Raw genomic sequence first — 17,730 nt, 5'->3', positions numbered from 1 at the left:
ATAAAAACGAAATAAAAACGAAATAAAAACGAAATAAAAACGAAATAAAAACAGAATAAAAAAGGATAAAAAAGGTTTATAAAAAAAAAAAATACGCGAAAAAAAACGGGTGGGGAATACGGACTACGGTTCCAACCAATATTATAAAAATAATAACCCAAATAATTGGGCGAAACCGGTTAATATAATATCGAAATAAAAAAAAAGGTAATACGGATTACGGAACGCGATATTTTAAACCCGGGCCAACCCGCCCCGATTAAGGAAGGCGTCCAAAAAGGTTATATAACGGATTCGTATTAAATATACGTATTATATAACGTATTAAAACGACGGGGATATACGTAACCCTTTTTTATATAAATACCCTCCTAATACGAATAAATAACGGTTTTATACCTTTACCTTTTAGTTTTAATAATAACTCCATTTGGAAACCTAATAATTATAGGGCCGTTGGCCTATCCCTTGACACTAATAAATATTTCGTAATTTCGCGTTTTAAATTTTTAAATATATTATTACCGCCAAAAATTTTTTATCGTAAATTATATAATTTTTTTATATTGGGGATAATTTTACCGAATGAAAAATTATTAATTTTTATAATCCGTCCGTTTTTTTTTGGAATAAATAACCGTTTAAAACCGAATTAAAATAATCCGTTTCGATTTTAATTTTTATTATACTATTTTATTAAACGAAAATTAAAATTTGGAAAAAAGCTTTTTTTAATTTTTCGAATAGGTTATTAATTTTTGAAATTTAACGGAAAAATACCTTTTTTTTTATTAATAATAATAATAATTTAATTAAAACGAAATAATTTTAAATAAAATTTCGGTAAAAATTAACGAATTTTAAAAATTTTTACAAATTTTTTAACCGGATAAATATTTCCTATTTCCGTATTATTTGGATTTTTTCCGAATCCGTTTAAATCCCTTTTTTTATTTTAATAATAAATTCCAAATATTTTACTTTTTTTACCGTAAATACGTTTTTTTTAAATCCAAATTTAATCCGGCGTCGTTAAATTTTTAAAAGATTAAATGGATTTTCCGCTAATAATCGTTTTTAAAATTTAACGAATAAATTAATATATTATTTAAATACGCCGACGTAAAATTACCCAAAATAATTTCCAATATTCCGTTAATATAACGTTAAAAAATTACGGGCGTTCCGGTTAGGCCAAAAAAATATACCAACCATTCGAAAAATCCGAACCGTATTTAAAACGCCGTTAAATATTTATCGCCTTTTACCATTTTTATTTTATAAAAAACGACGCGTACATTTATTTTTATATATTATTTAATTTTTACCAAAAAACGGATTATTTTTTTAATTAACGGTAACGGGTAACGGTTTTATATTATAATATTATTAAATATCCGGTAATTAACGCAAAAACGCTATTTTTCCGACGTTTTATAAATTATTAATATTAATACCGCCGTTAAAAAGAAATTTGTTTAAATTCAACTTTTATTTATTATATTTATAAATTATTTCCGTAATTTTATTAATTAATTTTGAAATATATAATATAAATATTTCCAAAATAATACCGGGGTACGTTTTTAATCGTTTTTTCGTAATTAAATATAACAATTAAATTACCCTTTATATAAAAAAAATCTAAACGTTTTAATTTAATTAAATAAATTTTCGAAACCGGCTAATTTTTTAAATAATTTAATCGGTCCGAAATTAACCGTGGTAATAATATTTATTTTTAAAATTTGGGCCATTTCGCGTAAAAATATCGCTGTAAATTTTATTTATCCGAAAATATTCCGTTTTACCTTTTTACAAACCGTTAAAAATATATTACCAATAATTACGGTAAATTTATTTTAAATCCGTTACGCCGATAATTCGCGGACCAATATTTTTTTTATTATTTTAATACGGAATTTATTATAATCGGCCTCGAAAAAAATCTTTTTATATATTATTTAAAAAAAATTTAATATTATATTCCGGATTAAACCCGGGATAATATAAAATAATATTAACGTTATTTACCCATTTATATTTATTTTATATTTCGTAATTTCCCATATTATTAAAAACGCGCGATCCAATACGGTATTTAATTAACGCGGAATAAATAATGGAAATTTGTCGACCCGTAACCAAATTACGCATTTTTCGCTTATCGCCGCGTAATATTTGGAACCTAAATTTATTTATATATTAACGAATTATAAATTATTTAAAAAAACGGGAATAAAAAAAAATAAACCATTTATAATTTAATAAATTTATTTTTCGCCGCCGTCGGTTATTATTTTTACCGTTTTTACGGTTTTTTTTATTTTTATATTATCCGGTTTAAAATTTTAATTAAATTTCGTATTAAAAATTATTTGTTTTTTTATTAAAAGTTTTTAAATAATATCGCGGTAACCGTTATATTTGGACGTAATACCGCTATAAATTTACAATTTATTATTTGGTAAATAACGTTTTCGTAATAAAAATACGCCCCTAATTTACACCGCCGTTAATATTTTTTTTATAAAATTTAAAAAACGTGTTATTTTATTTTATCCCCCGTCGTTATTAAAACCGGAAAACGTCCGTACCGGCGTTTATTTTTGGGTAAATTATATTTATTTATTTCCAAAACGTTAACGTCCGTTATTGGAATATTTTTATCGTTTGTAAATTTCGGAATTATAATTATTTAAATACGGTATTAATTATACCATTTTTCCAAATCGAAAATTTTTAAATTTTAAACTATTTAACGATAAATTACTACCGTATTAAAATATAAATTATTTACGGTATTCCGTTTTACGTATATTTTTTTAATTCGGGTTAAAATTTTAAAACGTAAAAAATTTATCCGTATTTTATTCGATTAAAAAAACCCGCCCGCTATTATTAAAAATTTTTCGAAAATTATAATAAATTAAACGAAAAATTGGTTTAATTTTATTTTTAATAATTTAAATTCGGCGAAAATTTGGATATATTTATAAAAACTATCGTATATACGTTCCAAATATTTTAAAAAATTAACGTAATTATAAACCCCATTTTTACCGTTAATTTTATAATAAAAACGGACGATTTTTTAAACGGTAAATTCCAAATTTATTTAAAAATATTCGTATTAATTTCGGAAATTATTAATAAAATTCGCGTTCCGCCGTAATTTATATTTTATAACGTAATACTAAACCGTAAATAACGTTAATAAACCGTCGTATAATGGGGGATTCCGAAAAAATTTCCGTCGAAACGGTAACGCGGTTTAAAGGGTTTTGGCCGCGGTTAACGTTATTAGAACGCCTAATTAAAAAGATTAAATTTTTTTTTATAATTTGTTAATTATCCGCCACATTTTTGGAAGGTAATCCCCGTTATTAGGGCGATATTTTTAATTATTAGTAATAAATATATAAATAATCGAAAAAGAAAAACGAATTTTAATAAATATAAAAAAATAAACCAACGGCCCTATAATTATTAAATTTCCAAATAAAATTATTATTAAAATTAAAAGGTAAAAATATAAAACCGTAATTTGTTTGCATTGGAAGGGTATTTATATAAGGGAGGGTTACGTATATCCCCGTCGTTTTAACACGTTATATAATACGTGTATTTAGCACGAATCCGTTACAGTTTAAAACCATTTTTATCGTGGAATTATATTATTTAAATTTTAAACGGTTTATTAAAATATTAAAAAACAATTTTGTATATATTTTTAACAAGTTTATTTATTATTGGGTATTTTAATATATCCGTGCTTACCAATAATGCAATTATTTTATATATAAAACCCTTTTTAAATTAAATTTATTGTTGTTTTTTTAAATTAAAGGCAGGATTTTTTTCACGCTTTCAAATATTTTTACCTGGAAATCTTTGCAATAATTAAATTAAATCGCCACGGTAAATACGTTTAAAAGCCAAATTAACCCAGGTATGGGCTTTATAGGTATATTATCCGGTAAACCTTGGATTTACCCTATAAACACGTATTTTTTATTTTTTTTAAAAATAAACATTTTATCGACCCTATATAAATCGATTTTTATTAATATTTTAACCGTAAGGTTAAATAATTTTAGGCAGTTTTTATAATTATTTTTATTATTTTTGCAAATATAATTTTGTTTATTTTTTTATAATTTTGGTTATTTGGACATTTTTTGGCGGTCTAAACGGAATTAATAATACCGTAATATTAAACCCTAATATGGTTAAAAATAAAAATAAACCATATAACGAGTTAAATTTTTAAAAATTAAATAAATTAACGAAGAAATTATTTAATATTTGGAAACGGGTTAAAAATTTATAAATACAGGTTATTTTAATTATCAAAACAAAAATAATTACTATTTTGGCCGCGGCCGCCCCCCTTTCGAATAGTTTTTACAAATTTGGCACCGTCGCGTCTTGTAAATTAATTAAATATATTTAATTTATAAATTATAACCCACCTGAAAAAAATTTATCCTTTATAAATTTGGTAATCGAGCGAAGATTTATTTATTTTAAAATTAAAAAAAAAGGTTCTTTATATATATATATATATTATTTACGGAAAAATTTAATAATAAACTTTTGGAAAGTTTGGTTAATTCTTTATTATATACGTTTTACGGCCTATGTAAAAATAACCGTCCATTTTTTACGGGAAAATAAATAACGGTTAAAACGTTAAAATGTTTAAAACCATTATATTTTTATAATTAGTAAAAAACACCTGTTTTTTGCACAAATTTAAGGTTATTATTACGGTTTTTGGGTGCCGTGCCCGGTTAAACCGGCCGGCCGAAAATATAAAATTTTGCCAATTAAATTAAATTACGTAATTATCTTAATTTTTACCCTTTCGTAATTTTAATCCCTATTAAATTTATAACCAGGTCCGCTATTATTAATTTATACGTTTTATTTAATTTGGCCGAAAATCCCACCCAAAAAATACCCAGTGCAAATATTTGCTATATGGGTCCAAAAAGGGTGTTAGCTAAGGAATTGTAGGTAATTTTTAACGTGGCCCTAAACGTAATAGCCGTTATAATATATAAAAATAAAATCTTCCATTAATATAAAAATTTATCCCGAAAACGGGCTTTTTTCCATTAAATTTACCCACGGTCGCCCAAATATTTAAAATATAAAATATTAAATTAACGTTATTTCGTTAAATAATTTTAATATTATCGTGGCTTTTTTTACGAACGGTAAATTTATTTACGACGGTTACAGCGATACGGGCCGCGGCCACGTTAAATTTATATAATATTCTTAATTTTCGAAATATATATTTAAAACCGAAACGATTAAACGGTTAATTTCGGCGGAAATAAAGCCTAGTTTATTTAATATAATATTAATAATATAATAATATTTATTCGCGTAAAAAATCCCGTAACCGTACCCAACTTTTTCACCCCCGTAATAATAAGGACGGTACAAAAATTACTTTTTTCCAAAATATTAGATTTTTTTAAATAATATATAAAAAACAAATTATAAACGAAATATAAAATAATTTCGCGTTATTATAAAAATATATATAGTAAAAATATAACGGGCCAATATTATTTTTTGGAAATTATAAATAAATTGGCGTTAATTCTTTTTGGGGTTTTTTTCGTATTTATATTTATTTATAAAAGCGTAATATAATGCGATTATATATATAATTTATATAATCGATTGGCCGTTTTTCCGTAATTTTTATATTATTATAAATATTATAACGATTATAATAATCGGATTATATTTTATTTTTTTATTGGGCCGTTAAAAAAATATTTTCGCTATTATATAAAAATAACTTTTTAACGTTTTCGTAAATATTTATATGGAAAATATAAAAAATATATATTAATTTCTATAAATATTTTTTTATAATATTAATATTAAAAAAACCGTTGGAAAAATTTTAAAAATTTGCCGTATTACCCGTAAATATAATAATAAATTAAATTATTAACGAAAATAAATTGGAATTTTACATTCGTATTTTTACGGAATTGCACCTAATTTAATAATTTCGTTATCGATTTTATATTATTAACGGATTTATATATGGTTATAATATTTATCGTTTAATTTATTATCGTTTACGCCGTTTTTTTCCGTTTTAATTATTTAATTAATTGGCTAGTTGCGAAAATTTTGCAATATTTATATTCCCGCCGTTTTTCGCCCGTTTTTATTAAATATAAAATTTGTAATATTTTCCATTATATTCGTAAATTTTGGAAAATTTAATTAAAAAATAATAGTTATATTATTTAAATTATAAATATAATTATATAATTGGAAAATATTCCAATAAATTTTTTTTCGTCCAAATTTTATTATAAAAATGGACGAATATTTTGGCGAAAATAACGGTTTTTGGTTATAATAACGTTAATTATAAAGTTAAATTGTATAAACGTCGCGGGTTTGGAAATAATATAATTATTACGAAATAAATATCCCATTTTTCCAATTATTGGAATATATAAATTTTTTTGGAATTTTTTTAAATAATTTATACGGTTATTTTTTTGTAAATAAGGCTAATCAAACCCCAATATTATATTGGTAAATATTATAATAATTTTTAAAATAATTTATTATATTAAATAATATTATTTTTTGTATAAAATTTAAAATAACGCGCCGAAAATAAGGGGCGTTTACGAAAACGTATATATTTAATATTTATTATTTTAATTTCTTTTTGTTAATTATATTTTATAATAATTAATAAAAAAAAATTTGTGGTTTACATATACCAAAGAAACCGGTTTGGGGGGACTTTACCGATTATAAATTATTATTTTCGTTTAAATTTAATTTAATGTGAAGGGGTAGGCCAACGGCCCTGTGACTGTTGGGTTCCCAAATGGAGTTATTATTAAAACTAAAGGGTAAAGGTATAAAACCGTTGTTTATTCGCGCTGGGAGGGTGTTTATATAAGGGAGGGTCACGTGTGTCCCCGTCGTTCTAACACATCATATAATACGTGCATTTAGCACGAATCTGTTACATTTAAATATATTTTGGGAATTTATAAAAAGAAATCGCGTTTATAAATACGTTAAAAAATCCGATTATATAATTTATAAATTATTGCCACTTTTTTGTAATATTGCGGACGTTTTGGTTAATTTAATTGTAAATTTTGGTTTGGTTAATTTATATTTCGCGGTTGAATTTTAAATGTCGAAATACCAATAAAATACAAAAAAATATACGGTTTTTTTAAAATTGGGCCCGCGTGCGGTTTTTTCCAAATTTTTACCATAATCCGCCGGATTATTTAATATTAATATCTTATGGATATATTACGCGTTTTACGTTTTATATATCCATATTTATATTTAAAAATAAAATTGCAAATATAATTCGGATTTTGAATTTCGGTTTGGAAAAACTTTTATAAATTTTAATTTTATCGATTTTTAATATAAATAAATTATACCGAATAATAATATTAATAACGTTTCGTTTATTAAAATTCCGGAAAATAAAAATTTTTATTAAAAATTGGCGTATTTAAATAATATAATTCCTATTATTTATATATACGATGGTTTTGGGGATTTAAAAGGCGGTTAATCGGGTAATATCCGCGATTAAAAAAAAACGTTTATAATTATTAACGAATAATTTACCTTCCAAACATTATATTATAATTTTTATATCGGGCCTATTAAAGGAAATACGGACGAATTATATCATTTTTGTATAATAAAATTGGTCGAAAATATAAATTTTAATTTTTATTATAAAAATTAAAATATATTTAAATATAAATACAATTTTTAATATAATTATATAAATTATATATAATGTAAAAAACGTTTTTTTAAAGATTTTTCCATTGTAAAATTATATAAAACTTATCAATGGTAAATAATGCAATACGTTGGTAAAAAATGGAATTTGGTAAAAATTTAAAAAATCGGTAATTAATAATTTATTTTGGACCCAATAAAATATATATATATTCGTAAATAATATATAAATTCTAAAAATTATTATATTATAAACGGTTAATTTTAATAATTGGTCCGGGGTACTTATATTTACATTTATTATAAATTAATCGATTAATTTGGGGTTAACGGCGGAATACCGTTATATATTACGAAATTATTTTTCCCCTAATTTATTTAATAAAATTATTTAAATAATAATCGCGTTATTCCGAATAACAAATATAATTTACAATATTAAATTTTTACCGTAACCCGTTTTTGCAAATAATATAATATTTATTATATAATAAAAAACGCGGTATATATAATTAATTTAATCGTAATAAAAACTTCGCGGGGGAATATTAGGTGATATTTATATATTTAAAAAACGTATAATAATTAAAAAAATAAATTTGTATTAAAATATTAAATTATTTAATATTTTGGTTTATTTATATAATTTTGAAAAGGTATTAATAATAATTAAACCATAATTTAAACCGGTGGCGAAATTAGGGTCGTTTAAAATTACGTTAATTTGGTTTTAAAAAAAAATATATACGGAAAAGTATTTAAATATAATATATATATAATTTCGTCGATATAACGAAAAATTTGGGGGAATAATAATTTTTTTTAGGGATTATACCGTAAATACGTTATTATATCGCCCCACGAATTAAAAATAATAAATCCTTTTATTTATTAATAAATATACTTATATATAGGTGTTAACCTCGTTTTTACGGTCCTCCACATATTAATTTTAAAAAATTTTAAACGGTTAAAACAAAATAAAGGGTTAATATTAATATTATTTAAAATTTGGAAAATGCCAATTTTTATTTACGAATTAAAAAAACCCTATATTAAATTTTTAATTAAACGGGGGTATAATTATTTTTTAAATTTTGGGTAAAAACCCTGTTAATTTTTATTTTAAACGATATATTTAATTATTTATATTATACGCCGTTGCGATATTATTACGGAGTAAAATTATTTAAAATACCGAAATCATTTCCATTTGCGACGAAAATAAACAAATTATCCTTAAACCTGAACCAAAATAATCTTCGGTTGGACCCACAGGTACAAGCAAAACCACGAATTAAACCACGGCTTAATTAATGGAGCTCGCGTTCAGGGATAAGCCCTGAGACTACATTATTGTACGTTGAAAAAAGTATTTAAAAACTCCCCAAAGGACCACTATAAAATGCCGCACAAGGTTAATAACCCAAAATAGGGTAATAATAACTTTATGCAATCTAATGCGTCTTAATGCATTTTAATACATTTTAATGTACTTTAATGTGGTTTAATTTAATTTAGTGCAGTTTAAGTTAGATCTAGGCCAGTTCAATGCGGCTCAGGGCAGATTTAGGGGCGCATCCAAGAAAGGAAATTTTGCGTGTCGAGATTCGGCGCAGATATTGTCCTCTTTTCTCGGGAACTCGGGGGCCTGTTAACATCTCTTACCCTCTTGGTAGATGTGATTTACCATGTCTGTCGACAGCAACGACACCACAACCCAATTATCATACCCGGTCGTGAGACTTGTACGTTGATTTGTCGAAAATCGTCAACAAAAATTATGTCCTTATTTGAGGCGCACCAAGGCACGAAATCAGAGCTTGCCTATCACTGAATCCATACGCTTGATGATTGCCCTGTGTAAGACTGTGACGAGACGCACAGACAATCCGAGCTTGTGCACTCCCTGACAAATAACAAGAGGTTCTAATGGAGGTCTATGGTTGATCTCAACAGCTCTATTTGACAATTAGAAGATAGGTGATATGGACGAGACTCGGATTCATATTTCATGGGTGGACTAAATGGCAGAAATCATGCAATCATCTGAAGTGTCCGGCAGGGTTTGCTACTAAAATCTGAGAAGTAGGGATTATATACAAAGGTCTTGGAGTAATTCAAAAAAGAGAGCAAAGAAAACAGCATAAAGATACGACCACTCAGGATATTTTCCACACCAATAAACACAGCAGGAACCAGCAGCCCGGAGACTTAACAGAGTTTTAATCGTCGGCGGGGGTCGTCATCATTAGCCAGGGTGTTGCAAGCCATTTATCAGAATCAGAATAAAGTTTAACGACCGAAAACCCTGCGCAGAAATACCTACATACGCAACAGAAGTTTCTCAATTCTCTATGAGTATTGTCCATTCATACTTTGTCGACGAGATAGTACACTATCATGGATTTTGCTTCTGGATATTCCCAGGTCTCATGCTACATAAAACCTCGCAGCTCGTCAATATGAATCTTATAGACTGAGGAAAGGTCACGTGTACCCCTAAGCCTAGGTACTCAGAGTCTCAGTCAAGCCACTCTCGTATAGAACGCATCCTTTTCAAAATCATAGTACTGCATTAAATTCGGGATGCTACCTGACTGTACCATAGAGATTGACAGGCTATGCTGTCATCTTTTATCGAAGCTCCGGACTAGCAAAGTGCAAAGTTGCGCAACGTGAAAAATGGAGAATAGCACGCATTTGCCATCTGATTCTGAATAGCAAGCACTCGTTAGGCACCAGGGAACCATGCCCAACCCCCTACTTGCTTGGTGCAGGCAGCCAAAACACATCAAACCGATCAACGGCAGCACCCCCCTGACGCACCCCGCCGCCGGGGAGGTAGACGCCCTCTCCGATAGCGACAGCCCAGCTTCCATGTCTGGGCACCTCCATCTTCTGCAGCCTCTCCCAGCTATCTGATACGACATCGTAAGCCTCCGTCTCGGAAAAGACACCACTTGAGCCCTCGGCCTGGTTCCCCTCGCCACCAAAGGTGTAGATCTTGTTCCCGATCGCTGCGGCCGCAACACCTCCCCTCGGAGTCGGCATCCGAGCCTCCTTGGTCTTCCACCCGGCCTGCGCGTCGTCGAGATTCAGCGCAAACACGGTGTCCTTGGTGTTGTTTTGCCCAAACGCCCGTCCGCCCACGATATACAGCGTCCCGTCGATGACGGCTGAGCCGGCGTGGTCCCGCGGCTCGGGAAGGTCGGGCAGGTCCGTGATCCACTCGTTCGCAGTAACGTTGTAGGCGATAACCGACGCGATCGTGTCCTGCGGGATGAGCTGCGTCATGCCGCCGGCCAGGAAGATGAGATCGCCCGCCGCGCCAACCGACGCGCTGCCGCGGGAGACTTCGTCGGGAATGGGCTGGAGGACCTTCCAGCCGTCGTCGATACCGTCCAGGACGTAGCTCTGGCCCGTCTTGACCCAGTTTCCGACCTCGTCAGGGGCGAGCCCGCCCAGCAGGTACACCTTGCCGTCGACGACGATGGTGTTGGCGTGGTTGACGGCAAAGGGCAGCGTTGGGCCCAGCGACCACTCCCCGGTGGCGGTGTCGTAGAGCTGGAACATGTCTGTGGTTGCCCAGCTGTCCGGGGTGTTGCCGCCGTCACTGCCCTCTGCGGGGATGATTCCACCGACTATGGCAAAGGTGGTCTCGTTGAGCGCCACCGTTGTGTGCTCCTGTCGTGGCTGCAGTGCGATGGGGCCGAGGTCCTGCCAGGACCCAAGTTTGGTTCCCTGCAGGGGATGGCATGCTGCCGAGGGAATATTGCTGGAGAGCGCAGCGACGGCGCTGAGGATATAGCGGCGATGATGCATGGTGGGGTTTGATGGGTGCGATGCAGAAGATCAAGACTCGACTTTTTGGTCTAGTGTAAGTGGCAGAATTTTGCTACGTCGCTGCTCACTGGTGATCGTGTCGTTGGATTGACAACTAACTGTTTTTGGTCCTGGCAGGTTTATATATCACATGTTTGCATTTTAAACAAGACGTATTATCTAGAATTAGAAGATTCGAGACTCTTGTGAACTGGGGAGATCAAGGTTGTGCCGAGCCCAAGCATCAATTTAATCATCACGGCTAGATATTTTGTCCGGCCGTCCCCGCACCATTTTCATCATGATCTTAGGCCGAACGGTTGGTTGGCAGTGCAACAAGGAGCCCGGCTAAAAACGACCAGTGAATACCACCAAGTCCACTGCTTACCAGCAAAATAGGATTATCTTACCTAATTCTGCAGTTTTGAGCAATGGAGCAAACGACCAGTTTTGCTTTTTTGGTACAAGGTACAATATTCCACGTAAGTCCTGCTGCCTAAGCTCAGCACCTGTAGCCAAGTCGCCAACAAATTCGGCCTGCGTAACCCCGGTCGGCCGAGAACCACTGGGGATTCAAAGCTCGCAATCCAGATTTCGCGACGCGAAATCGACCTCGAGCGAAAAGGACAGATAATGAGAAGACCAAAGTCCAATTCGCCGAATCGCAATTAAACCTACTTGCCGCAATCTTTCCTTGAGAATTCAGCGAAAACAACACGCAAATCCTCAGCAACATAGAAGAATACATGATGACGCGGACGACGGGTAAAACTTGACTGCTATAAGCCTGCGCCTCCATTGGCAGTATACTAACGATAGATTTTCCGGTAGTTCCCGCTATCCCCTATATCCGTTACGTAGACCCTTTCCAAAATGGGTTAATTGATTTTTTTAACAAGAGCTCGTCCTGCGTAATCTGAATGTTTCTGACACGGCCCTACGTGTTTTGCGATAACCCTAATCGTTATAACTGTTTACGAGTAGACGACCATCGGCGGTCCGAAAAAAAAAAAAAGGAAAAAAAAAAAGAATTAATCTCGCAATCGTTTCTGAAAACCCGTTCAATTTTAATGTTGCTCAGCCCAATCGGTCTTTTATTAACATCATGCAAGTGGAGTATGTTCGCTTAGGGGGCAATCCCTAGGAGCCGAGGAATGATTGTTACCAGATCTGCCACGAATGCAGACATCAATAGCAGTGACCATGTTTCTCTGGTCTGGAGACCTCTTTGTTTACCCGTTAAAAACAAACCAGCCACTACCCTTGCAAACCTGTCAACCGCCCGCGTAAGTTCCGGTTGCCGTTATATGTTTCAGCAAACATGTCAGGACCGTTGTCGCCGGCCGCTGGCAACAAAAACGACCGAGCTATCTAATAATGTCAAAAGAAAAAGCTCCCATCGTAATAACCTGATGTGAAGTCAAATATTTGCATTGATAGCCCACCCACTTCTGTTCATAATTTTAAATTTATCTTTAAGAGTTAAGTTTTCAGGGGTTCACAAACTAAGGCATTCCAAAACCCGTCCATGGGGGCCCGAAACCTTATTTGAAAAGCCCGTGGGCCAACAGCCCACGAGCCCGCGGTTTCTTTCACTGTGGAGTTTGTATTTATTGGACTAAAGTTAGTGTTAAGATACATGCCCCACAACGTGCAAATAAGACGGGGGCCCGTGGGTTACGGTATTTTTTGGCCCATGGGCCCCCGTGGGCGCCCGCGACGGGTTTTGGAATGCCTTATCACAAACTGTCATATTCTTCATTTTCTGCAACTACGCCTACAAGAACAAGCGATTACACCTAAATAAGGTTACAGAACTTAGCTTCATCCTAGGATACTATATAAGATTATGTCCTCTTAACACATGGGGATTTGTACTGGCTGATTTGGGTCCAAATTCCACAACGCCTTACAAAATAATTTAATGTTAAAAGTGCTAAATTATCTCTTTTCATAGCTATATTAATCGGTTGAGAATCGTTCGGTAGCTTTCCCCTAGCCACTTGGCGCAAAACTCTAGAGTCATTTAGGCTTTTAACTAATATTGAAATTTCCGATTAAAGTCCCTCGACCATCTCTGAGATTGGCGCTTTTCGATTGTTTTCCGGCACGTAATTTTCACCTTAGGCCCGGAGGTTCGATCCTTTCCAAAAGCACCAGCAGAGGTCAAAACGCGTAAACTGATTTGATGTACATAAAAATGGCTTACAATAGCTTCAATATCATATTAATTGCAGGCACGTTGTTTATACAGACCAGCATGTAACGCTGATCGCAGTGTTAATTTGTGAGAGAACCATTAATAATACTTCATGACAATATATGTAATGCCAGCCTAGTTAAGCGTTTGTTCACTGTCACAATTAATTTTGAAATCGAAAACGATTACGAATTTATAAAGTTAATACATTTACGCGTCTTGTTTTAACAATTTTGTTTTGCGAATAATACTCAACGTAGTATTGTGGCTAGGGTAAATATAGCACGGAACCCAGTGTACTAGCTCCTGTCGACGAGACTTTACTTTGAAGAGAGGAAAGGAAATAAATGAAATAACCAAGTCTAACACGATGCAGCTAAAACGCATTATCATCGTTAGTCGTTGATAAGGGGTCAGGATTTTCTATTCGCTGGGTCCGAATGTTACGCTGAGTTGCACTTAATCAAATCTGCTGATAATTATAAAAACTAATTTTGGATGGTGAGTTTCAACGCAAGTTCATCGTTTTGTATCCATATTTCATTTTAAAAATAAAAATATATCTTTAAATATATCAATTTATCTGTCCAAGGTCGCCCCACTGGATACTCCTTCATTGTGCCTCTATACCGACTTTAATTTGATCCTTTTTTATTTAAACCCTTTACTATTATCTAACTCGTTTCACTTTCTTTCCCACATAATTATGTCGTCACTCATTCTTAAAGATCAGGGGTTTTTAACCTGTCAATTACATTCGCTTTTAACACTCTTTTTATACGTTCACTAAACTACCCTAACAAAACTTGTCAACATAGATACTTTGCATTAAGCGACATTGCAGCTTGTCACCGCTTTTACTTTCGCTACGATTTCCCTTCTCAGCGCCCTCGCCTCCGCCAAAGAAAGTCGGTGCGGTGTTGAAATTATTTCCAAGAAAAATAAATTTCTTTTCCTGCACAAATCATACGGTTCATTCTGCCTTTCACAGAATTCGAATACACAAGTCACCCTCAAAAACGACGCGAGGCTTAATATTGTTACAACTGGAGGGAAAGATTGCAATTTTAGCGAAGGAGAGGGAACCCATCTCCCGGATGGCACCGAGTTCAACTATGCTGGGCCTTGTTACTCAGAGTAATCTCAAGGGTGGGTGGGTCGGAAGGGGCAAGGTTAATATTGCAAAGGGTTGTCAAATAACAGTGAGTTTAGCATTATATCACCGCCAGGTACATATTGGAGAAGCCAGGTTTGTTAGGCACCGTGAAGCTTGTTGAAGGTGAAGTTGCTCTAAACTACACTCGTAGGCCGTCTGAAAGCGTAGATCATTCGTCCAATAATAGAACGAGAAGGATGGCATATATCGGAGTTCCGATCAGTTTACCAAAAACTAAATGATGCTGCTTTTTTCTTCTCTCTATATTTAAATAGATAGGTGAAACATGTTCTTCAGAGAACTTGAAGGAACATAAGTCCCTCAGAGGCCAGTATTTACCTAGGCAAGTGGCAGAGTCAGTACTCCTGCCCGGGCGGGGAGCGGCTTGAGAACTTTGAAGGGGAGCCTACAGGTATGTGCTCTTGACTTTTCAGCTCCGGGTACCTTATTTTGAAGTAAGTGCACCTCGTCGGGGTCCCTTCTTTCCTTTTCTTCTTCTTCAGTTAGGTGCAACTAGGGCCCGACCTAGGCAAGGTCAACCTCATGGTGCTGTGCAATTTACTCTTAATTCAGTCTTATGGATTTTAGCTTTTGCGTTTATTAAAATTGTAAATTCCGGCATTTATATTGTCTGCAAGCAAGTTAAGCTGGGTGCAGACAGGATGAAAGAAAGACGTGCACCTCCAACTCCCTTACAAACACTGATGGTTATCAATGATTTTGTATAATGTATTTCACTCAAACTTCACTCGTTCAGTTGATCACCACACGGATCCCTTTGCTCTCCTTGACCGTCCTGGGGACTTGTGTGTCGTGGTCATAGGCCACATCTCTATGGGTCGTCTCGTACAGTCGAGTGTGGGGAAGAACTCGCAAGACCACGGCTGATAACGCCAGAGTCAACTCACAAAGACCCAAGCTGGAAGATTGGAGGAGCCGCAAGTTAGCAAAAACCTTTTTTTCAGATTCCATCATAGTTAGGGTGCGGTGTGTGTGATGTTAGGGTATACTTACGTCTTGCCGGGGCAACCTCTGCTCCCCTTGGAAAAGGCCAAAAGGGCACGCTCGGCCTCCTTCCTCTGGAAATCGTTTTTGTCTTTCAACCACCGCTCGGGGACAAACTCGTGCGAGTTGGGATAGACTCTCTCGTCGTGGTGGGTGATGACCGCCGACATTCCGATGGCGGTCCCGCGGGGGATGACGTACTCGAGCGGCCGCTTGTTGAACTCTCCACGGTAGACCAGGTCCTCCTCGGTAGCGACGCGTGCGGTCCGGGAGGAGACTCCGTAGGATAACCGCAGGCCCTCCAGGATGACGGCGTTGAGGTAGGGCAGGGTTTCCAGTACCGACCAGGGGGGAAGGTTCTTCGGGTCGTCGACCACTTGGCGCAGCTCGGTCTGCAGTTCTTGGAGTATCTCGGGTTTCGAGAGCAGGTGGTAGGTAATGACGGAGAGCGACCAGCTCGTTGTTTCCGTACCGGCGCCGACCACGGCTCCGGCCTCATCCGTCAGGCGTGCGTTGGACTTTTCCTCCTCGGGCAAGTCTGACTCCAGCAGTGAGCCAAAGACGGTTGGGCGTTTATATTGCAGAGCTTGGGTTAAGCAATTGAGGGTCAGTCTTTTTTCTTTCTTCTCTTTTTTAACCTGGAAACTGAAATCGTCTTACACATTCCAGATTCTATTTCGTTCTTGGTTTTCTGTACACGACCAGGCATCTCAATCTGCATGGTCTTGATAAGGAGTGCCACGTCAGTGGGCAGGTAGTTAATAACCCATGGCACCAAGATCAAAAACGACTTTGTCCATGGGAAAAAACGGAAAAAGAAGATTGGTTTGACGGTGGAAAGGGCAGGATCGCGAAAATTGGGGTACCATCCATCTTGCTCCAAAAATCCAAAGCTTTCGCCAAAGCAGTAGCCGGATATGGCATCGGATGTGAAGCAGCTGAAGGCCGTGGCGATTTCGATGACATTCCCAGAATCTGCCAGGAATTTATCGCACAGTTTCTGAACCAAGCTGTGGATTTCACTTTCCAGCTTGGCTATGTTGTTCCGCGAGAAGAACTTTCCAAGAGGGGTCCTTCGCATGCGGTGCACATCGTGATCAATTGTTCCAAAGCCAGATCTTCCGAATCTTGTTTTACATGTTAATTGTCAGCTGGGCGCAGAAACATGGATTTGTTGGGACGAATTTCAAGACTCACACTGCACCATTGATCTGGTGAACTGATTTGTCCCGCTTTCGGCCCCCTACTGCATAAATCTCGTCGGAAAAGTTGACGTCGTTGCAGTGAACTTCGTTTGGATTTATGCGGACAATAGGGCCATATTTGCGGTGCATTTCCACAATCTGGTGAGTATATCTGCCGACCAGTATGGCATCGTGATAAAATTCCGGTATATATGTCGCCGCCGCGAGCCTTGGTCCGGGAATGTGGCTCAAAGGGTGAAGCGGTGAAAGGTTATAAAGGATCTTGAGGACATGGTACAAGGCCCACAGCCCAATCAGGATGGTAAACGGGCTCAGCCCGAGTAACCACGTGGTAGACATGGCTGTCGCTGTATGTAAACTGAGCAAGTAAAAGACGGATTTTCCATGGAATCCAGAGGCCGCAAAATGAATGACCAAGTTCCCCTTTATTTTTCTGTATTGCAACCTTCACCACTTCTCCCTGCTAAATGACACTCTGAAAGTCTCCCTTCTGAGTGAAATTTGGCCACAAACGCGCATTTGATGCTTTGTGTTTCTCTGACTCATTGGGGGGG

At 34.6% G+C, this 17,730-nt stretch overlaps 2 protein-coding genes across 2 annotated transcripts; both read right to left on the bottom strand.

The window, feature by feature from the left end:
* Positions 1–10,548: 10,548 nt before the first annotated feature.
* Positions 10,549–11,610, bottom strand: PgNI_07119 (uncharacterized protein; the record flags this gene model as incomplete). Its single annotated transcript, XM_031127136.1, has 1 exon — positions 10,549–11,610. The coding sequence occupies one exon, from the start codon at positions 11,608–11,610 to the stop codon at positions 10,549–10,551; it is 1,062 nt and encodes a 353-aa protein (XP_030980809.1).
* A 3,918-nt stretch (positions 11,611–15,528) lies between these two features.
* On the bottom strand, positions 15,529–17,662 carry PgNI_07118 (uncharacterized protein). Its single transcript, XM_031127135.1, has 4 exons — positions 17,169–17,662; positions 16,632–17,098; positions 15,981–16,557; positions 15,529–15,885 (listed from the first exon to the last, which is right to left on the bottom strand). The coding sequence occupies exons 1-4, from the start codon at positions 17,513–17,515 to the stop codon at positions 15,720–15,722; spliced, it is 1,557 nt and encodes a 518-aa protein (XP_030981362.1). The 5' UTR covers positions 17,516–17,662; the 3' UTR covers positions 15,529–15,719.
* Positions 17,663–17,730: the final 68 nt, after the last annotated feature.

This window comes from Pyricularia grisea (assembly GCF_004355905.1).
Source record: "Pyricularia grisea strain NI907 chromosome Unknown Pyricularia_grisea_NI907_Scaffold_4, whole genome shotgun sequence".
Classification (NCBI taxonomy): Eukaryota; Fungi; Ascomycota; class Sordariomycetes; order Magnaporthales; family Pyriculariaceae; genus Pyricularia; species Pyricularia grisea.
Note: the sequence above shows the minus strand (reverse complement) of the source record. Positions and strands in the feature narration are given on the sequence as shown.